The 22,712-nt window shown below is 39.4% G+C and overlaps 2 protein-coding genes across 2 annotated transcripts; both read left to right on the top strand.

Moving 5' to 3' along the window:
* Positions 1 to 16: 16 nt before the first annotated feature.
* Positions 17 to 4,735, top strand: MRPS17 (mitochondrial ribosomal protein S17). Its single transcript, XM_052804317.1, has 3 exons — positions 17 to 88; positions 1,484 to 1,630; positions 2,965 to 4,735. Exons 2-3 carry the CDS (start codon positions 1,508 to 1,510, stop codon positions 3,253 to 3,255), a joined length of 414 nt encoding a protein of 137 aa, XP_052660277.1. The 5' UTR covers positions 17 to 88; positions 1,484 to 1,507; the 3' UTR covers positions 3,256 to 4,735.
* A 1,269-nt stretch (positions 4,736 to 6,004) lies between these two features.
* Positions 6,005 to 21,105, top strand: NIPSNAP2 (nipsnap homolog 2). Its single transcript, XM_052802784.1, has 10 exons — positions 6,005 to 6,147; positions 10,540 to 10,679; positions 10,758 to 10,803; positions 13,658 to 13,752; positions 15,726 to 15,796; positions 16,194 to 16,334; positions 16,760 to 16,791; positions 18,065 to 18,159; positions 19,009 to 19,092; positions 19,894 to 21,105. Exons 1-10 carry the CDS (start codon positions 6,062 to 6,064, stop codon positions 19,956 to 19,958), a joined length of 855 nt encoding a protein of 284 aa, XP_052658744.1. The 5' UTR covers positions 6,005 to 6,061; the 3' UTR covers positions 19,959 to 21,105.
* Positions 21,106 to 22,712: the final 1,607 nt, after the last annotated feature.

The following is a 22,712-nucleotide window of genomic DNA, read 5'->3' as shown; positions in this document are numbered from 1 at the left end:
CTGCCGCGCGGCTCTTCCGGTGTCGGCTCCGCCCCTTCCGGCTTCGTTTCTTTAAGGCCCCTGAGGCGCGGCGGCGGGAGCGTTGGCGGTGAGAGGGGCTGAGGGTTGGCCGTGGCGGGGCCTGGGCGAGGGTGCCCGGGCATGGGGCACTCGCCGGGCTGGAGCTGCTCTCTGGGAGGTGGCTGAGGTGCCGAGCTGAGGGCTGGCGCCTGCGAGACAGGACCTTGCCCATCAGCCCTGCTGGCAGGGACGTTGCCGAGGCTGGGCCTGATGCGGAGGGCTGTGGAGACCCGGGGAGGGGGGGCGGGTGGAAGGCTCCCGGTCTGTTTGAACTTCCTCTCTTATCCTCTTCTCGGCTGTGAGAGACCTCCAGCCTAGCTGCCTGGTTCCCGTCTTTCTAGTAGCTCCCTTGTGCTTTGTGGGTGTTGCTTATTTTGTACACGTTTGCCTCTCCCCGGTCTGGTCGCTTTGTGGTCGTTGGTGGTTAGCACTATTTTATAGGAGGGCATCTCATGCTGACTCCCTCCTCCAGCCCTGTGGGTCACACAGCTGCGTCAAGGATGGTAAAAGCAACCTCGAGTATTGCTGCTTGAAGCATTTCATCCTATGGATGTGTCTGTCTATCCCAGAACTCTTCTTTTGATGTGTTGCAACATCAAAGCGAGTGTCATTTAGTCTTACAAAATGAATAGATGGAGTATTCAACAGGTGTCAGTTGTGCTTAACAGTACATAGCTGGGTGGGAGAGACAAAGGTCTTTAGTCTTCATCAGTTTTAATATTGGTTCAAGTCTTCTAATGTTTAGCTATCTATTTTGCCCATGACTCTTACAAGGGTGGTATAGAAAGCTCTCCCTAATTAAACAGAACAAATAAGGTAATAGAGTATAATTACTTACAGGAAAGAACTAACTCAAAAGTGATTACACTTACTGTAGGTCAGACAACTCTTTGATATGTCATTTATGCTTTGAGAAGCTTATTACCTTTCTTAGGTTTCATCAGCTCAGCTAATAATGAGATACGCAGAAGCAAATGACTTTCTGAACAAGTTATAGGCTGCTCCCTGTTAGGCTTAGCTCTGGTCATATACAGACCTGATTAACAGGTCTCCAGCAAAAACAGCTGCTGGAGTATGAGTTAAATTCATAATAACTTCCACAGCTACGGTGTATGTGACAATCAGTACGATTCAAAGGAGTGTTGTGGGATAAGGTCTCATTTTCATTCTATTATGTCCATTTTTACTGCCATTGTGAAGTAACTCCCTGGTAATGGGGACATCTTCATGTCCCTTCTTATACCATAAAACGAGGCTGAGGTAGTGCAATATATGGAGTTTTGAACTGCTTGTATCTACCCTGTTTTTCCAAAAAAATGACCTAATTAAGCTGTTAGACTGAAATGGAAATAATAATTTTGGTATTGATCAGAAACCGGTTATGTTTTTTGTTAAAATAACATGTCCGCTTGCTTGTTGCCAGGCGCTGGATGACCATAACTAAACAATGTCTGTACCACGTGGAGCTGTCCATGCAAAATGGATAGTTGGGAAGGTAATAGGAACTAAAATGCAGAAAACTGCCAAAGTGAGAGTGACAAGGCTTGTGCTAGATCCTTACTTACTAAAGGTAAAAGCTGGTTAAGAACTTGTCTTGCATGGTAATTTTTGTACTGTGTGGAGGAATGTTTTATTGATTTGACTCTTAGAATTTTTGATAGCTCTTTACAATGCAAACTCCTTAAAGAACTTGCATAATGATTTGGCTGTGGGGATGACTGCAAAGGATTAAAGGCAGTGTGTTGTGAGGACACTTCCTTACCAAATATCTGCTAAATGTATTTCTTTGAAGTGCTTTGTTAATATACTTCATTTGATCTCAGTTTTGAAGGTACATTTTTGTTGTTTCACACTTAGATTTAAATGTTCATATTGATTTGGAGTGTGCTTTGTTTTGGAAACTTGACATTGTATTAGTTGCTTTTACAAAAATTTTGTAGCAGTTTTTCTGTATGCATAATTGTAAGCATACTTAGTATTTGAATCTGTACTGCGATGTGCTATATGAACTTTGTATTTATCACTTCTTGTCAATGCATTTCAAACAGGGAAGTTAAAATTAGTATTGTCTCCATTTTTAGATAGGGAAACTGTCGTACATGTTGGTGCAATAACTTGCCTTTGGTGATCAGGAGGTTAAGGATAGAGTCAGGATTAGATATCGGGTCTTGTGGATCGCAGTCCAATGCTTTGTCCAGTAGAAGAACTTGCTAATTTATTTCTTAAAAGAAAGATTCTGAATTCTGCTGTTCCAGTAAGAATAAATACTGAATTTTTATATGAAAGAAAATTAATTGAGCAAGAAAACTCTCAAATGACAGACTTCAAAATACTGATTTCAGGGCTGATCAACTTTAGACGTATTACGATGAGTAAAAATCAATATCAGTTCTTGTAGCGTGGACTGCACAGGAAAGCCATTCAGCTTGGAAGAGCCAAGGCAGCTGTCTTGCTGGAAGCAGTGTTGATGTGAAGCATCCTAAGGAGAGGAAGGGCTAACACAGCAGAACTAGAGAGCAGAGAGGCCAGTGGAAAGTGGTGATGCTAGGAAAGGGAATCTATGTTAAGTGAAGAGCTTGTGGATACAGGTGAAAATAATGTGTTCGCTATGAACAGCTTTTTGTACTTGGCTTTTTTTTCTCCATCTCCTTTTCTGCAGGCTTGGCTGGCAACAGCACCCTGACCGGAGAGGCTGTTGGGGAAGGGTAGTGCTGTGTTTTCTTTGGAAAAACAGTAGAGTGCACAGTTGCATTTCTCTTTGTGATGCAAACTGAATCTCATTAAAAACATAGATAAGACTTTACTTCTCCTTAGTGAAATACAGTTTGGTTTATATTAACTGTGTATTTGCCAATTGTTTAATTTTGAAATCTAATGCCAAGGTTTCCTTTTTTCCTTCTACAGTTCTTTAACAAACGAAAAACCTATTTTGCCCATGATCCATTGCAGCAGTGTGTTGTTGGAGACATTGTTCTTCTGAAAGCTTTGCCTGAGCGAAGGAGCAAACATGTGAAACACGAACTGGCTGAAATTGTTTTCAAGGTTGGAAATGTCATAGATCCAATAACAGGAAAGCCCTGTGCAGGAACCAGATTCCTTGAAAATCTGTCAGATTCGGAAAATCTGACAGAGGCAGATACTACCTATCTAAGTGAAAAACTTCAGGAACTTAAAGTTTGTTCAACAGACAAATAGTGGAGAAAATATTTAAACAGAAGGCTTTTCACTTTGTCTCTCAGGGATGTTTGGAGCCCTGCTGTTGTATGTTAAATGTTTCAGTGAAATCTGTAGTCAAAATAAATAGTAAAAGTAGTTGCTTATAAGAACAGATGTTACAGATTGATAGGCACCTCAAATCTTTAAATGAAAATACAAAGAATGTGAGTTTAGTATTAACACTTCATTTTGTTGCATGTAGTTTTCCCCAAGCCTTGACAGTTTCAAAAGCCAGCTTCTTGCTTGGAATGACTCTTCTGGGTTGAGAGAGACAAGAATATAATTGTATAATGTTTAAGTTTGGTGGGAGGGTCATTACATTATTTGATCTGTATTTCAGACAGTCTTTTGTGGTTTGTAGGATTACTTAAGCTATTGCTATTAAACCTTTTGAAAGGAAGTGTAGAATTTTAAAACCAGCGACCTGCATGTGTCCTTATTTCCTCTTACAGTTGCTCATACCACATTGCAGTATCTTCTAACTTCCAAAATCTCTTAACAAAAACACAGCCACTTGCCTTTATAATGGCAGTAAGGTGAGAATAAAAACTTTGGGTAGCTTCAGCATGGTTGCCTTTGTAACCTGTATGAAGGAAGTATTTAGTTGTGGGAGAGATGGATCTCTGAACTGCCAGCAGGAAATAGAAGCTGATGAGAATATAAAGCCAAAAAAGTAGAAGTAAAGATGGTTAGATTTAGTCTCATCAGAAAAGCTAATTAAAACACATTTGGGGAGAGATACAGGTACTGATTTGCTGTGTACTTTAATATGAAACTAGAAGGCCATAGCAGTTAATGATTAAAGATCACTTTATCCTGCTACAGCTCTGGGAATCTTGTGTCCTGTCTTCCAGGACATAAACCAAACTAAGAGTGTGCAGCTGTTACAGCAGCCTTGTGTTGCTGACTTTTCATTCAGATCTAAAGGGGCATCTGCCTCAAACCCCAGCATTTGTGGGTGTGTTCCATGTGTTCCATGTCCCTGTATGGAGGGGAGAGTGGTATATTAAAGCTATGAGAAATCCTTTTTGAAGTGTCTACCTATGTCATGGGTCTTGGTTTAAGATCAGAAGCTAAACAAGCTGTATCTGAACAGAGTTCCTCTGACCTAAAATATCTTACTTTAAGAAGCTGAGCCAGCTTACACTAGTAAGTTAGAAGTTGTGTTCTCTTCTGTTGTCAGAGTGGTGTAAATCACTTGCCCTTTAACTTCCTTCACCTGCACAAAATCAGTTTCAGCTGCGTGCAAATTGCTAATGAAGTCCAGTTGAACTCAGCAAATTATTTGGGCTGGGAAGAATGACTTACATTTTCTTCAGTGCTTCAAACCAAAAAATACTGCTCTTTGAATGCTAGTCCTCAAGTACTGTCCTGCATGTCAGATCAATAAGCTGGGATGTCAAGACATGTTGATTCAAATGTCTCTGTGTAAATCAATAAATGTGAACAGGGTCTCTGACTTTGAGGAAGTGTCTTAAACATATCGCTGTAGGTTATTTTTGTTGATATGTTTGTTGAAGTGGTTTAGGTTTATGTAAATTACTTAGTAACTGTAGCTGGCTGATTAAGGCCCTCATTGAAGTGGAAGGAAACCTGGGCTCTGACTCCTGCTCGAGTGAGTGTAAAATGTGAAACTTCATCCCTAGCAGAGATTGAGAGAAATCAGACCCAGGCTAGAACATGGCCCTGGGCTGTAGGAGATACACTCAAGTTGTATCCCAGCAGGCAGTAAAGGAACTTGACCCTCAGTACTTGGGATATGAGTGTTCTAATAACTAGACATAGAATGTTTACAAGAAATAGAAAAAGTTCCCTGTTTGGTTAATGAGTTACATGTACATCTAATTGGGGAAGTAAATCATCTTTCCCAGTGTTTCCTGTGATTTTTCTTGAGTAGCTGTGAAAATGTCGTATTTTTTCTAAGACTGATTCATGGCAGAAGGTTGTCAGTTTTTTTCAGTTTACAGGGAGGCTCTTGGAGGGTTGCTCAAGAACTCAACATGCTGTCAGATCAAAATGGGATTAAATGTACATCGTCTGAAGTGTAACTTGTTTTTAAAAGAATGATGACAATTGTATGTTAAACTGGTTTTTAAAGAGGCACCAGGAACATTGCACCTGCTAGCCTCTGACTTACTTTCACAGGGTGCTGATATAAAAATCACAAAATGGCAATGGAAATGGCATAGTGAAATGATACAGACTTTGTTTGTGCTATGTAGAAAGACAAGGTTTGCTCATTAACTTGTTTTCTATGTTTATTGGCTAGTTGCTTTTCGAACTGTCCTTTAACTATTAGCCTAATTATAAGTTTATTCTTAAAGTTATTTAAGGATTTGATGCTTAATGTGGGTAGCATGCTTAAGGATGGAAGCATGCACCACCAGTTTAGCCAAATTAAATACTACTGTAGCTGGAACAGCGTGAAGAAAACATTTCAACTGCGTGTGGGTGAAAAATTTATTTGGGGAATAAGAAACAAGGTCTTGCAAATGATTCAAAAAACCGCCTGGCCTCTTTCTTAGTGTTTTTCAGACGAGATCCCAAACCAGGGCCGAGGTTGCCCCACGAGCTCAGCTGCCGGAGTAGGCACCCTGGCTTAGAGCAGTGTGCGCATGCGCACCTGTGGCTTTCCCCCCTCCGGGGGGGCGTGGCCGGAGGACCCCCGCCCCGCCGGCGGCGGTGCGCCCCTCGCGTCCGGCGGCGGCGCTGCAACGCTCGGCGCCCCCCACCCCACCCCCACCCCCCTCCTCGCCCGGCCCAGGAGGGAGGCGGCCGGAGCAAGATGGCGGCGCGAGTGCTGCTGCGGCGGAGCCTGGCGGGAGCCAGCGCCGTGCCGGGTCTCCCGCCCGGCGGCGGCCTGGCCCTCAGGTGAGCCCTGAGGGGGTGAGGCGGGCGGGAGAGGGCCGCCGAGGGAGGCTGGAGACGCAGCCGACGCCGCTCGCGCCTCCCCTCGCCCCGCCGCGTAGACCTCCCCCCCCCCTGCCCCCCCCCCCCCCCCGCTTTTTCTGACTGGAAATGGCGCCCCGCTCGCCCGGGCAGCTGACGGGCCGGGCCCGCGGCCCTCCCGTGGGGCGGGGAGTGCGACCGGCTCGGGGTGTCCTTCAAGGTCATGGGCCCCAAGGCCAGCCCCTTCCCCTCCCTCCCCCAAGTCCGCCCGTGGGTGGGGATGATGGCCGCGCCGCTGACCCGCCGCGCCGCACCCCTGCCCTGAGCCGCCGGGGACGGGGTGCTCGCCACCCCCCGCTGCCTATCGCCCGGGGTCAGGCTGCAGGGACTCCCCGCCACTGCAGGCAACAGGGTGCACAGGCACCCCACGGCCACGTATCGCCGGGTGTCGGGCTGCACTGTCACCCTGCACACGTGTATTTCTTGTTTTGGGGTATATGGATGCTCTGCACCCAAATATCCCTCCAGAATCAGGGTGTACAGCTACTCCGCATCCCAGCTCCGCCAGGCAACAAGGTGCACGGTCACCCTGCATCTCATGTCTGGTGTTGGGGTGTGTGGCTGCACACACAACACCAGCCCTTGGTGTCCAGGACACACAACCACTCCACGGTCACGGTGCCAGGTTGCACCCCTACCCAACATCCATGTTTCCCCCGGTGCTAGGGTGCATGGCTGCGCACACCAGCGTCTTCGTGCCTGAGCAATGCACAGCTACACATGGACCCAGCATCTATGTGCACCCCTTGGGTGTCAGGACACATGGATTCATACTTCCCTTAGGAGCTGGGATGTGTGTGCACATGCAGACAATGTTGGCGCATGCACAGACACATCCATCAAGTTTTGGGGTGCAGACATTTGCATGCCTACATGTCTGATCTGTGAAAGGTCAGGCACATGCATGCACCTCCTGGGTGGGAAGGGTGCACACACACGTACACAGCTCTCAGGGCACAGATGTGCACACATGTGTCTTGAGTATAGGAAGCAGACACATGCTCCCTGGCTGTTGGAGACACAGAAGCGGTCAAGCTGGGATGGGTCTACACACATTTTTTCCTCCCTTTCTTTGAAACGGGGAAAGCTGCTGTCTTAAGCCTCAGAATGGGCGGCAGCCCCTGTGCAAGACTAAAGGCATCACTGCAAGCAGCTGTTTAAAACAGGAATGGGGGAAGTTTTGGAGAGTATATGTTGTGAGATTTTATGTGCATGTTTTGGTTTTTTTTTTCTAGTTTCAAATAAACTTGTTTAGCCAACAGATCAAAAAGTGTCAATTATAGACAAGTTGTTTTTCTTTCTCTTCCAGGCAGACATGGGTTACTACAAAATCTAAATACTTGACCTGATATCTCCCACCCAGTTTATATTTTGTGCTAAAGCAGAAGCTAAGTGGGATAGAAGTGTTTTCACCATTGTTTTTAATCTAATATAAGCAAGCTCTTCAGTGTTACACTTTTGTGTTCATAGCCCAATCTTTGTAGCAAGAAAGCTAAGCCCATTGTTAACATTTGTAGGATAAGAACTTGCTAGCAAAGTCAAGCAGTGCCTTAAAAGATTGCATGAAAACTCTCTTTAATCAGTACTGTTCCCAGAAAATAAAAAATTGTGAAGTGTGGTGGTAATTCCATGTAGTGTGTCTACATTCATTCTATGTGTATATTCACATTTTCGTTAGTGGTATTTGGGGTTTGGAACAATTTGGATCCAATATCTGTTTTACTTGAGACAGGTGTTGTAATATTGTGGGGCATAATGCTAAGAAGTTAGTTAAAAGTAGATCTTTTGGATGATGGATTAGTTTTGAACTAATCTGTGGTTGATGCGCACAACTGGCAGTCCAAATTAATTTAGTCCCTACTCTTCCAGAGTTAATCTTGGGTACACATTGCCCACACAGGTGAACCAGTAGTCAGTTCAGGGCTTCTTGATTTATGGATGTCCAGAATGACACCAGTAGTGTAGGACTTCTCTAAGGATATGGATTAAAAATAAGACCCTAGCATCTCAGATTGGGTGCACTGACTATCTGTTTTAATAAACTTCAGCTGTTACTGTTCTTTATTATAAGTATATATTTAGATGGATAGTCATGATTTGTTAGTCATTGCTCATGATGAACTTAAAATTGCTGGGTAAAAGATTTTACATAAATGTAAAGTATTACTCATTTCATTGTATTGAAAATTAAATATACCTCCAGTTTTAGGTGCAGTTTAACATTCAAGTCATGAGACTCTCCTAATAGCAAAAGAATTTGCTTTTCAGTATTATCCCCGTAACTCCAGCTGCTGATAAAGCTGGTTCACAAAAAAATCATCATGATTATTTGTCTCTTTCATCTTCAAAGTTCACTGCAAACAATAATCCTCATAGGAGAATGTTCTAAATATTAGTTTTCTAACTCCATTTAATAAAGGGGAGGAAATGCAAATAGTTTATGGATCCAAGTTGAAAAAATGAGGACTGCAGGACTGGGATTGAGTTCTGTCGCCTGGAGTCCTGTTTTCCACTGAATATTGGTGCTTACTTTAAGGGAGCTTTTTAAAACAACTTGGATTTATTAGGTGGGGTTTACCCCCTATCATCTGGGACAGCTTGTGTTCCTGTGGTGCCTGATGTAGATGTGACAACACAACTGCAGTCACCTGTGCCTCGCCTCCTCCAGCTGAGATCAGAGATATGTCTACTCCAGGCAGCTGTGTACCCTCTATTCTAGCAACAGCCTTATCATGGAATGCCCTTTTAAATGCTTGTACTCAGGAATAGCGCTTAGCTTTCAGCACAGTAACATGTTTGTGTGTTTGCCTAGGGCCAAAGGCGGCACCATTTTCAATAAATACACCAATAAAATATTTACAAATTACTTCTTAACCTTGAAGGTCATCTCAGCTGCAGTTGTTCTTCTGGTTGTTATTGTTTCTCTGCTATGAAATACTTTTCCTTTCTTCCATCCTGCTTCTAGAGGGTGAACCAGTTCATTATGTTATTTTCAGACATTGGGACTAAAAGGTTGATTGTTGAAAAACACTGCTAGTGTGAACTACTTTTGTGTAATACAGACAGGCGTGTTCATGAAGGTATTTCTCCCAAAGGAAGTTGAGATTTTCTTTCCCTATTTTTTTTTTCCTTGAATGATTGTCACAAACTTCTGATATCTGGAAGACAGCTGTATAGCTGAAGATTGATAGCTATCTTCTGGATCTTCTAGTCAGTAATTAAGGGTGAAAAATTGACTTCTGAGGCAGGAAAAGGTTTAAATTTCCAGCTGCAGTGCCACGTTTTTTGTATGTCAGAGAAGTATTTTAGTATTTCAGCAGAAACCCTGTATCATAAAGAGGCAAACTGAAGGAAGTGCTTCTTATGAGAAAGAAAACACTTGAGCTTGGGGTCCCCTGTCATACATTATAAAGAATCAGTTAATATATCAGCTTTCTTGTCCTTCTGCACAATTTCTGGTGAGTGAGGGGTCTTCCATCAGCTGGAAGAGAGAAGAATAATTCCTTTAACACATCATTTTAAAAAAGCATAGTTATCAATTGTAATGTTTTGTGTACTCTGTGGTGTAGAAGGAAGTGGTATTATTTTGGAATTGTACTTGCAGAAACTGCATAAAGATTAGATAAAAAAAGACAGTGAAATTCTTATGTTTCAAAGAAAGGAAGATTGTGAATGCTGTTCAAAGAATGTGGATCTGTACCCCTACATAGTACAGTTGCCAGAATTTGGAGTTGAAGTATTTGCAGGCTGTTTGTTTCCCACCACTCACAATTTTTCCCAAATTAGACTTTCATTATATTTCTTCTCTTGAAAGATGCACTATTTAACTTTTCCTTTTTTAGAGCTATATTTAAGCAACATAGGAACATATGGCAGTTACTTTCCTGTTTACACTGTACAAGTTTTTCCTTATTCACACTGGTTTTGCTCTTTTTCACTCTTGTCTCTGTACATCAGGACAGACCCAGCCTTTTTGAGCAAAGACACTTGATTAAAAAGAGGATAAATAGGCAGCAAAAGCAGCCATCCACCTGTTTGCTGCCATGTGCACAAAGAATAAAAGTGGATAGTGTATGGTTAACTGCTCAGCTCTGTATCTAGTAAAATGGTTTGTGAGAGGGTTAATCTCAGCAGGGAAAGAACTGCCTTTACCTTGCTAGGAAGTGGCTCAGTGGAAGGTTTTAGTAACAGACTTATATGTAACTGTGTGTTATGATACTGTTTGCATTGAACTTGGTTGTACCTATCTTCCCTGCATTGTGGGCATTTTCAAGACACACTCAGTGACAGTATAATGTACTTGTTAATATGTAGGGGGCTGGTATCTTCAGCTAGCAGACCTCGTGAAGACAGTTGGTTAAAATCGCTATTTGTTCGCAAAGTCGATCCAAGGAAAGATGCTCACTCCAACCTTCTAGCCAAAAGAGAGACCAGCAGTCTGTATAAACTACAGAGTGAGTGATATTTTTATATTTAACATTACCATTTCTTTATTCTGTTCCTGCATTTCTCACGTAATGTTGTTGTTTCAGTTCACAATGTAAAACCAGAATGTCTAGAGGCCTACAACAAGCTTTGGTAAGTGTGCGTATTATGTTTTCACATTTTAGACATGTTGATTTGATCACAAGCTGTTCTGAAAATTGGCAAATATCATAATTATTTAGAGGGGAGGTGGGAAAAATCTGGTTTTACTTTCAGGGTATGATGTTAAATAGATCATGTTCTTCTTGGAGAGAGATGGCAAAAGATACTTTACTCAGTTCACCCCCTGCCTTCCCTCTTGGAAGTATCATTTTCCTAAGCTGCAATTTAGGATGATACCTTTTGTGAAAACATTGGTGACATTTGTTGGAACAGCTCTCCCCCTTCCCTTAGTTGTCTTACAATTGCTGGTCCATGCAGGTAGATTCTGGTATGCTAGCGTGTCCCACTCCAGTTGCCATGTAGGTATGTGTTGGGGGTGGTTATTGTGTGCATACAGGAAGGAAAGGGAGAGATCACCGGTAAGTAAAACTCCATGCCAGTATTAAATTGAAGTATAACTTTGAGGAGATTTTAAAAACCCAGGGGTTGACTTTCTCTCAGCTCATCTATATCCTTCTACAAAAGTATTGTTACTGAGATTTACTCCTAAAGAGCTATGCAAATCCTTGGATAGGATCTTTACGTTGGGGTGATATCCTTCAAAGGGAGCAGTACTGTTAGGGGTTTTCCAAAAAGTTACAGCTTTATAAAATGTATGAATTAGTAACATTTTAAATCTACTACTTCAAGGACGAAATTGCAGAAATACTAGTCCTGTTCTGCCTACATAATCACTTCTCTGGAGCCAGAACAACTGCCTTTTCAAGAACTGTATGTTTAAATTTGGAAATGTAGTGAGCCTCACACGTTTCAAAACAGCAGTGCTTTCTCACTGACAATGATCATCTTGTCAGTTAAATAGAACATTCTTAGCATAATGATACTCTGCTGCAACCAGTTTTTTAAGTGTGGTGTATTGGTGAAAACACCAGCTGGGCAGGAGGGTGGAGAAGTTGTTCACAACTCCCTGTTTATTTCCTCTACTCTGTTATTGGTTACCTGTACAACCATGAGTAGATTGTCTAACATCTCTGTGCCTTCATGTATTTAGCTTTGAAATGGGGCTAGATAACCCAAAACTGTTTTTCTTGCTATACAAACATAGAAATCCACTAGAATAACATTCACTCATAAGGTATTTTTAGCTTTTTTGTTTAAAAAAATAAATACACAGAGAAGCACAATTAGCATTTAGCCAGCTTTCTATTTAAAAGCTCAATATAAACATGCCCAATTATACAAGACAGGATACCACTTCTCCGCCTTATCTCATGAGCTGCCTGAATGTTGAGTGAAAGCAGAAGCTTTTCTTTTCAAGGAAAGAGACAATAGCAAAGAAAGAAACTGCTGACAGCAGTCAGCTGAATTATGTGTGGTTAGATTTATTCTTTCCAAACCAAAGCAAATTTAAGTATTCCAGGGAAGGAGAAAACTTAGGAATGGAGTAATAAAAAAAACTAAGCCTCTCTGAACTTCCCTCCTTCTTCTCCCTAAATTAAAGATGAACAGGTTAATTCCTTATTCTGTATCAAATCAGCATAAGGATTAGTCATCATGTATTAATAAAGAAATAATATCATGAAGAAAGTTATGAGAGTACTTCATGAAACACTGTGGTTAAGGACCCCTTCTGAAGAATTAGGAACAGTTATTTTTAAAAAGGAAAAAGATGGTGTTCATAAGGTATTCTGTGGGTGTTTTTGTCTATAATTTGCAACAAAATATATTTTAGGGTTATTGTAATAATGTAACATTCCTGTTTAAAGCTGTCTTTCTAGGATCTCATTATGCTTTGCAAAAACGAACTGATGGTGAAACATCCTTGAAAACATCCTTGGAGAGTCATTCTATCATATTACTTACACTATGTAGTGAGAAATCTTTAGGTATAAATTGGTAATGAGATTTGCTCAAGGTTGTCTAGAAAGTCAGTGGCAGAATCAAGAGGAAAACTCCTATCTAATGACTCTCAGCCCCAGACCAGCCTACTTCCTATTACTTGATATTGTGCAAAGACTCATTGCCTATGAGCCAAACTGAGTAAGAGGGGTAATTATTCAGGGAAAAATATTAAAAGGCAAAGTTCAACTGGAGTAATTGACTTATTCATCAAAATACAGTGCAATGAAAGCTGTGGTAACTGAGTCAGCAATCAGTAAAACTTAATTTCTTAATGCTAATGTAGGCCACAAAGTTTGAAAAAACGTTAGAAATACTGGAAATAGTCAAACAGAAATTGGAGGTATTTTTAAGGCAGTTTCACTGTATGCTTTAATGGGTAAGTTGCCTCAAACTAAGACCACTTTCTGAAATAGTAGAAAGCAGTAAGGCTGCATACTATGAAGTACAGTCGTCATTTGATCTACCAAAATACTTGTTTTTATTCATTCAGCTCAACAGAATTAATAGTGTTGTAACTGGTACAGAAGACTGTCCTTTCCTATTTTTGTGTATTCTACCTCCCTTGATAAGGAAAAGCTTTTCCTAAAGCAAATCACCCATGTAGTTAAGCTGCATTTTCTGTGAGACATCCTCATATTTATTTTCCTAATGTGTTGGATAACCCTTTAGGTGATAGACATAATTTATTGCATCGAAAGAATTCTACTATGCTGTGTATTTGTCATACAGTCTAAGAAATGGTAACACTTACCTTAATTTTTCGTAGTGTTGTAGCTATCTTCCCCCTGTATAGCAGATTTTTGTATTTCAGCTTTCTCTTCTGAAAAGTACAGCTTGTGAATTTTCATACCATAATGATAAACATGTGGTAATGTATTATACATATCAACTGTAGCCTCCCTGAAGGAAATGCAACATAGTGTCTGTATTCCTTGTTTTCAAGTCAAGAGGTGCTGCCAAAGATTCATGAAGAAAAACACTACCCATGTGCACTGGTGGGGACTTGGAACACGTGGTACGGAGAGCAAGATCAGGCTGGTAGGAGATAGAAGTACAACAGAATGTAAAACCATACAAGTGAAACGTGTGCTTGGCAGGTTTCTTCTCTTTAAATCATCTCTGTTGACAGTAAACCTTTAGCAATGTATATAGTGAGGGTGTGTGTGCATCAATTATCAGTAGTCATTAACATTTACAGTGCTTGCTTTTTGTCTTGTTGAGTTTGACGGTAAAGCATTAATTCCTAAAATTTGTCCTATTGTTAATACACTTTCATGTTTTCCAGGTGGTAGATTAACAGTTTTGGGAAATGCTTGTAAAATGTGGTCCTGTAATATTTTGCGGGCACAGATTACGTTCCTGAATATTTAGGATAAAGGCAAAGGCTTACAAAGACAGAGTTTATCTTGCATTGGCCAGTATAAAAGCTTTACTAAGACTTTCATACTGTAATTGCTGTATGATAATGAAATGCAAATCATTCACACCATCTGAAAAAATGATTGCATTGTAAACTCAACAATAAGCTAGGCCTTTATGGGAGAAAAGTAAAAATATTTCTGTTCATGTTCATATAAGGATGCTGCCTAACTATGCAAATTGAAAATATATTGGAACTAGAAATTACTGAAGAGCTGCTGCAGAGGTAACTACAAAGAGTCTAGTGCAGAGAGAAAACCTGAAAAATTTCCTAGACTCTGGGAAATTGAAGGAATGGGAAGCCATGAATACAGAGTGGTGTACTGATACTTGTTATGTAGTTTGTTATGTAGCTCCATTGTTAGAGCTATGCCAGTATCAATGTCATTGCTTTGTTATTGAAAAATATGTACACATTAATTTTTCCTGCATTCACAACATATTGCAATATTGGCACTAAACAAATGTAAAGAAATAACAGTAGAGAAAACAAACAATGTCTGAGAAACAATTCTGAAAGTTGAAGGGAAACTGGGGAATGAAGACAATTGAAGTATCTTAGCCAAGTCTCATTCGTTGCTTCTGTAACGTATTAACACAGACTGTATCTGTAATTGCATCCATAGCCTGCCTTGAAAATGTTATTGCAACAGTTCTAGCAGTGTAATAAAGCAGACTATGGGGTTTTGACTTGTTTAGTACATGTGCCCAGACTGTGTTAATATTAGGTGGATATATCAAAATTGCCCTGGGGATAAGACAGCAGAAGCAGGCGCACTGGATGAATCTGCTATCATGAAGTGCCTTATATTAGTCTCCAGTTTGCTCTCCTGGAAAAGGCACAGGACTGCTTTAGAGGAGAGAAAATAGCTTTTGTGACTCTTTGAGGTGAAATATTGTTGCCTTGCTATATTAAGTGCTTGTAAATAAATCTTGTTATGATTTATTAAAGGGGTTTATTATGATTTATTAAAGAGAGAATGCTTTGAAATAACTCAGATGTAGATACCTGTTCTGAAATCGTTTTTATGGGGAAGATCCTAGCAAATGTAACATTTCTAGCATGTTCAGATATCTTCTGCTTTTTTTAATTTAATGTTTACCTCAAAAATAACATTTGCATCATTTTTCATGTCCTACAGAATGTGTGTTGCTCTCTGTGCTTGAGTAATTTACTGAACTAAAAAGTCTACCCCACTACTGCTCTTAAATGAAATTGGTATAAAACACATTTTTGGAATTAAGTCATCCTCTTAAATTGAATCTCAATTTCAACTACAGTCATGTAAAGTCATCACATCTTACTAGCATGGCAACAAAAAGTCCTTTCAGAAATTTCCCTGTTATCTTCAGAGTAGATTGCAAAGTTCTCCAAGAGAACCCTTTTCAAAAAGCAGATGATTCCATCCATTACTCTTAAAATGTTCAAATGTGTAGTGCTTTCTTTAGTGAAAATCTATTTTTAAACCTGTTATCTGATTTCTATTTTTGTATAATTCTGTAGTATGAAGAGCGTTTTATACTGTGATATTCCATAAGATTTAGCACTGGTCTGTGACATCCCTGAAAAAGCTTCCTTTTTTCTGTTTCAGTTCATCTGTGGAGATATGAGGGAGGCTATCCAGCTCTCAATGAGGTCATGAGTAAACTCCGTCAAAATAAGGTAAAATGCATTGATTTTGTTAGAATTGGTTATTTTACTCAGAAGAGAACAAAGAATAGAGCAAAGAGCTGCCCATTTGGATACCCACTTCAATATCTCATCACTTCCTATACAAACTTAGAAACCTCTTTGGAAAAAGGTTTATTCTCATATTCAGAAATACTGAAGTTTAACACGTGAATACTTTATGAAACACACTTAGTGTTGTGTAAACATGCCACTTGAAATTTTCAGATATGCCAGGGGAATTTAGAAGCCTTTACAATTTAAAGGATTTCAATGTCCTAAACCCCCAAGATAGCATTAAAAAAAAAATAATCTAACCCACTGTATGGTATACTGCTCTTTGTTGTTGAAGCATAATACATAGTTTGACAGCGATCCCATTGTTTTTTAGGAATTCACAGAGTTTCGCAAAGAAAGAGGTAACATGCTTCTCTCGCGCAAGAACCAATTATTGTTGGAGTTTAGTTTCTGGAATGAACCTGTTCCCAGAGAGGGGCCTAATATTTATGAACTGAGATCCTATCAACTTAGAGTAAGTTTAAATTTTTCTTTTTATTTTTTAAACTCCATGCTGTTGTAAAATGTTCAAAGCATGTTTATACAATGTAGATGAAAAACAGATCTCATCTTAAAAATCTGGTTCTTATCAAAGCTGATGTCTGAGTCATTGTTGCTCTCGAAGTGTGGGGTCCAAAATGGAGGCAGGCTCCAACAAGGTACTAATATCTGCAGGGCTGAAAAACCTGTGTTTTCATTTGAAGGAAACTTCAGGCAAATGACTAATAAGTAATATAGTAAGTAAACAGAGTAATTACTGATTATTATAATATGCTTATCACTTGAAGGAAGTGATTTTGTTAATACATAGTGTTTTCCATATGCAAATGTTGTGAAAACTGTCCAAATATTCTAATTTTCTTTAAACTACAGTTTTAACAGTCTGTTTTGGTTTTGTAGCCTGGAACAATGATTGAGTGGGGAAATTACTGGTAAGTATTGCTTTAGCACTTGTGTTCTCCTGTTTGAGAGATGTATGTTTAAAAATCATGAACTGGAGGTGGCAGAATGGTACCAAAGCGTTTCAGTCACCCAGTTAATGGCCTGCTTCTGTACTTTTGCAACTTGTAAGATAGATCTTTGACCCTTCATTTATCCTTTGAGGAAAGAAGGAAGAATTCTGTGTGCAAACAATATTGTGGGCTCTGTGGTTTGGCTTTCTTTCACATAACCCTTTTAGTTTGCTGTAATATAGCAGAAACCATTTATTTTCAGCAGAAAGCACTGCTTAGTGAAGGGTGGCAGTTAATTCCTTGAGACTTTGTTGATCTTTCACAAGACCACTAGAAGCTGACTTTTAGTTTAAATGGGCTAAATCTTGGCTCTTTTAATCTTTAAAGTCAAGTTGCTTCTTGAAAAGCTATTGAGCAGCACATTTGTATTTTAATACATAGGTTAAAAGCATTTGAGACAGTCTTATGTTGAATATATGCTTCTGATTTTGTCTTATTTAAAACCAGTGTAAGTTTCTTTCCATTTACATTCACTGTCCTTGCAATTCTAATGGTTGATAGTTAAACAGTTTGGAGTATTTTCAATTATTTTGTCAAAGGTGAGGACTTGGATTTTTAGATGTGTCATTGTCATTGATGTAATTTACTTAATTACAGTAATTTGAATAAAGTAAATTGAATTTAGAATTTTTATAAACTAGGCATATCCATAGTGGTAGCCAATCTGTTTTGGAAGATGCAGCAGATTTATAGTTAAGAGAAATATTGATCTTATTTACACAACAAATCATGGAGTATTGCATAGGCAGCTGCATAGCAAAGGTCTATGTGAATAAAAAAGTTGTATTCCATTACCACAAAATCTGTGGTGAATGAGTGTGGCAAAGATTACATGACTGAAAGTCAAGGGTTTAGTTTTAGAAGAACCTGCTGTAAAAATGGCTCGCCACTTTACACTGTTCCAGCAGTTGTCTTTATATTGAATCTAACATTAAAGAATGATTAATGCACAGTCTAATGAAACTCTTGGCCTCCCAATTTTAACTCATTCTAACAAGATATATGGGTACATTTTAATTACTTAGAGCTGAAAATCAGTGTATTGCAGATTTTTTTCTTATTTTTAATTGCTGAAGTGTACTGCAAGTGCTGTTTAACATTTCGGCTTCCTTTCAACTCTGTTTTCCTTTCATTTATCACTTATTTCCTACCCAGATCTGCTGTTTTTAATGGCTGCTTTGCTCTTCTGTAGGGCTCGTGCAATTCGTTTCCGACAGGATAACAATGAAGCAGTTGGAGGATTTTTCTCGCAAATTGGACAGCTATATATGGTTCATCACCTTTGGGGTAAATTTGTGTTCTCTGCTTTTTTCTCACTGAATCAGCCCCTAACAGACTGTTGACTTTGCCCAGGAGACAAGGTTTTTACAAAAGGCAAAGGAATGTCTTAAAAAGTTTTTTTTTTGTTTTACATCAACAGTGTTTATTTTCTTAATTTTTGTGTAGGTAACTTTATTCTTCAAACAAGCAAGCAGAAGTGAACATTTCATGTTTTGTTCTGTTTCCATCAACAGTTTCTCATGGCCCTTTCTTATTAGGGACTACTTGTTTGCTTTCAATAACATAAACATGACAAACCGTGTCCTACCATCTCTTTTCTCCATCCCCCTTCATCCTAAAGTCAGGTTTTTACAGTTTAGCTTCAAGTATCACATATACCACACCTACAAAAAGGAAAGTCAAGCATTTATTTACGTTACTACATCATGGTGTTTTGGTTTTCTCTGTGTGTTAGTCTCCACAAATGCTTAGCTGCTTTTCATGTGTCAGGATTGTTTCAACTTGAAGAAACTCATTGTCTAATACTTATTTTAGAAAATATGTAGTATTATCTTCATATCTCGACAATTCAGAATATTATATTCCAGCATTAGAAATCTGACACCACTCATGTAGAACTGTACTCTGTTGCATTATCTGTCTTACCTGTGTCTAAGACATTCTCTCTCTTCCCCAGTTCCTCCTGTTTGCGTTGGTTTGGGAGCTTTTCCTTTTTGTGGAGAACTTCTGACTTTTTTCCTTCCCAGTGTTTGCAGCCTCCTAATTACACACTAGAATACTTATAAGGGAGCTATTCATGTGTAGAAGGAAAAGGAGTTACTTCTAAGCTTTGTGCTTGTTGTTTTCCCTCACCAGCTTACAAAGATCTCCAAACCAGAGAAGATATAAGGAATGCTGCGTGGCATAAACCTGGCTGGGATGAACTAGTCTATTACACAGGTAACCTATTAACTTCATTGGAATGCTGGAGGTAGACTTTTGTGCATGCCATCATTTTTGTTCTTCAGTACATTGCACAATGATAAAAAGCTTTGCATCTTGGGGGGGGGGGGAGGCAGTCTGTGTCAGTTTTTCTGCTGTAGGGGAAAGGAGGGACATTTCGCTAAGCTGCAAAGTGAATTTTGCAGTTGATCATGCAAACTCAAAAAAGTTGCCTAATTGCTAAGAAACTGCTACATTAGTAGTAAATTTTTATACAAGCACCTCTCCTGTAGAAGAGCAGATTTGTGTAAATGCTTAAGTTTGTGTCCAAAAATTTAGGGAGCCAATAGTGAAATTTATCTTAAATTATTACCTCTAATATTTCATGAAATACGGGAGCCTCGTTAAATGCGTTCCTTTGAAAAGGGAATTTAGACTTTGGAACTAGAGGCCAGGAGATCTTTGAGATCAAAGATAGCTTTCATAACAAAACTCACAAAAGTATGCTAAGCATGTCAGATTTTGGTTCCATAGGGTACATTTCAAAGGAAGTATACCAGAAAAATGTAAGGTAACTTTCATTATGGTGAAAAGGAATAGAAATATTTGTCTTCAAAGGAGCAGACAGATTATATTAAAAGAATCACTTGTTCTCAAAACTACTATGCTTCAGTTACAGGAATGTTTGTGGTTACTGATGACTTGGCATGCTCTAGCTAGGAGAGTCATTTGAAGACAATGGTATCTGTTCAAACCAAGTGTGCAGAACTACTAATGATCTCTCTTAGTAAAATTGAACCCTGTCTCAATTTTTTTCAGTGCCCCTTATTCAGGAAATGGAGTCCAGAATCATGATACCGTTGAAGATTTCTCCGCTTCAGTAAAGTCACTGATTTACTTGTGCCTACATAGATAAAGTGACAAGTATTTGTCTTAAATTAATTTATGGTATACATTGTATATCATAGTCTGAAATATAAAAGTACTGTATTGAGCTTATAAAAGAGACCTCTTTTCTTCAGAATCTAATGACCTTTTGCTCTTAGGATTGTACCAGGGAAAAAAGAAATATAGGACTGTAATTAAAAGGTTGGTTAATTGAAAACAAGTACAAAGACATATATGAGTTCATCCATGAGACAGCTCCTCAGGTTAAGTATGGCATACAGTATTTAATATCTTTTGCTACATAGACAATGCCCAGTGTTCAGTAACAGCAACAGAACGGAGCGTTACAGGTGCTGTGGCCTTTGTGTAGTGTTATAATGACTGCAGATTTTAAAAACAAATGGGGGAGTTCTGAAATTAGAAGCTCTGAAGCCCTCGGACAGCTCTGAAATACACCTAGCTGTTCTAGCAGGCCTCAAATCAGTAAGTGGCTCTTAATTTACAAATAGGCAGTCATTAATTGAGAATAATACTGTTTGTCAGGTGATAGTTTATGGACAGAGAATAGGGCATTCTGTTTTGCAAGGACTCTGAAGCCTGTGGAAACTAATCGCACATTTGTGTAGATACCTACACCTGAAATTAACTTTGTGATGTATGACCTACGGTTTTCAAAGAGATGCTGACAAGACATGGTTGTCTGAACATTCTGCAGGGAATCAAGTTCAGTTAAATACATTTATCTCTACAAATGGCCTGGAAGTCTAGGAAAAGGGGTTTAATTTAATAAGCAATCATGACTTCAGACATATGCTTGGTCGGGTGTTTCACTAACTGTACAGTAGGTACTTATGAATTGATGTGTGAAACGCGCATGTTGAGTCAATAGGATTGGCATAAAGCGGTGTACCATTATGTCCAGTTCTATTTTGGTTTCACTTTTAGACTAGAATGTATCAACACTTTTGGTGTCTGCAATGATGTGAACATCCTGTAAGTGAAAATAATACTCTCTCTTTAAAGTGGCTACAAGAATCAGTGTAACATACAGAATGTACAAATCAGTTACTGAATGTCCAGTTTGTACATTTCAATGAGTTTTCAGGAAGAACATACCAGTCAATAAAATCCTTTTAATTTTCACATTTTACTGGCACCTTATATGTATTGCACCACCTGTGTTTTCTCTCATCTTGCAGTGTTTATTATGGAAAATTTGAATAATTGCATAGTATATTTCAGCTTAGTTAGCCAATATCACTTCTCTGTGTCTGGGACAGCATTTCCCAGTATTCTGCTCTCCTTCTCCAAAATGAATTTACTGTATCTCCATTACACCCCATTTTGCTAAGTATTCTAGATGTCCTAAGTGCTGTGGTGATAAATACAAAATATTTCTCCTTTCAATTTTTCTCCACAAATTATGCTTAATTTTTTAGGTCTGATTTCTTCTTTTCTTCCCATGTGAAATACATGGCACTCTTGCCTTCGCTCGAATTTCATCTTGTCTGTTTTCATATTTTCTTCCTGTTGTCAATTGATGATGGGATTTTACTAAGTAAAATTCTGTACTGTATTAGCTTAAAGTTCTCAGCTTGGCTTACTCAGTGGGCCAAGTACATAATTTCAGCTGTTCCTTCTTGTAAATCAGTCACAAGCAGTACTATCATCTGGGGCTGTCATTTTTTCCAGACTTTTGGGACTACTGTTTAGCTGCAAAAGGAGAATAAGGATGACAATATCAGCTTCCAGTCCTTGTTTTTTCTCCCAGTATACTCCCATATTTCTTGTTGCTAGAGAACTGTCCTTGTAACTTACCCCTCATAATCAGCAATCTCAGTTGGAAACAAAAGGCGAAAAACATTTTTGGAGTTACAGGATTTTGTGGGTTCTAATGCAATGCATATTTCTTACCTTCTGCCAGGAGCACTAGGAATTAAATTCAGTCAGGCAGAGCTCTTATTGTTTAAGGACCATGAAGTTTTGCAGGAATAAGAAATCTAAGGAGTAACTGGATGTTCTGTGGGGTGATGTCATATAGCACAAGTCTCTTCAGTCTTTATACACTACCTGAGATCTGAATTCCCACTAGTGGCGTTGTAATGTATTATGAATGTGCCACTTCTTGTTCTGAGCTTCAAACTCATGCTCTGGCTGTCATCAGAGAGAGATTAGTTCCTGTTATTTTAGTTACAGATAACCATGTAAACTCGATGAATGTAACACAGTAGATAAATCAGTAATGCCAATCTTTTCTTGCTTCCCTTCCTGAGCCCTTTCTGAAGTTGGTTTTCCCCTGTTGTGAACACTGTTGTGATTTTCCCTCTTAATTTCATGGCCAAGTCTGCCTTCTTCCTTTGACTAGCAATACTTCGGCATTTCTTAGAGCAGAATTTGTAGAGTTCAGAACTGAAGTCACTTTCCAGTGGTTGGAAAGTGTGGAACAGTGCCTGGAAGGGTCTCTGGTAATGATCAATTCTTGTTCCACTGTAATAAAAACACAATTGAAACTTGAGTTTAGTTGTCCTGTAGTCTTCCTAGAAAAGACTGCAAACTGTTCTTTTAAGAAGTCCCCTCATGCAAATGGAATATACAGCTTAAAGCCTCACTGCCTCACTGAATAATCGCACTAAAATAAAAGGCTTTATATGAAGGGGTGTGCCTTGCCGTGCTCTTAGTCAGGAGAGCCACCTGAAGACCAGATATTACTAGCGACATGTGCTACTCTCCAGAGTTTACTCTACTGTGAT

This window comes from Harpia harpyja, chromosome 12, assembly GCF_026419915.1.
Source record: "Harpia harpyja isolate bHarHar1 chromosome 12, bHarHar1 primary haplotype, whole genome shotgun sequence".
NCBI lineage: Eukaryota > Metazoa > Chordata > Aves > Accipitriformes > Accipitridae > Harpia > Harpia harpyja.
Note: the sequence above shows the minus strand (reverse complement) of the source record. Positions and strands in the feature narration are given on the sequence as shown.

Excerpts from the sequence above, each read along its gene's own strand:
- MRPS17 (XM_052804317.1), top strand. The coding sequence starts at position 1,508 with ATGTCTGTACCACGTGGAGCTGTCCATGCAAAATGGATAGTTGGGAAG. Across the intron at positions 1,631-2,964 it reads TAGATCCTTACTTACTAAAG|TTCTTTAACAAACGAAAAAC; the intron begins GTAAAAGCTGGT and ends TTCCTTCTACAG.
- NIPSNAP2 (XM_052802784.1), top strand. The coding sequence starts at position 6,062 with ATGGCGGCGCGAGTGCTGCTGCGGCGGAGCCTGGCGGGAGCCAGCGCC. Across the intron at positions 16,792-18,064 it reads ATTGAGTGGGGAAATTACTG|GGCTCGTGCAATTCGTTTCC; the intron begins GTAAGTATTGCT and ends GCTCTTCTGTAG. Across the intron at positions 18,160-19,008 it reads TATGGTTCATCACCTTTGGG|CTTACAAAGATCTCCAAACC; the intron begins GTAAATTTGTGT and ends TTCCCTCACCAG.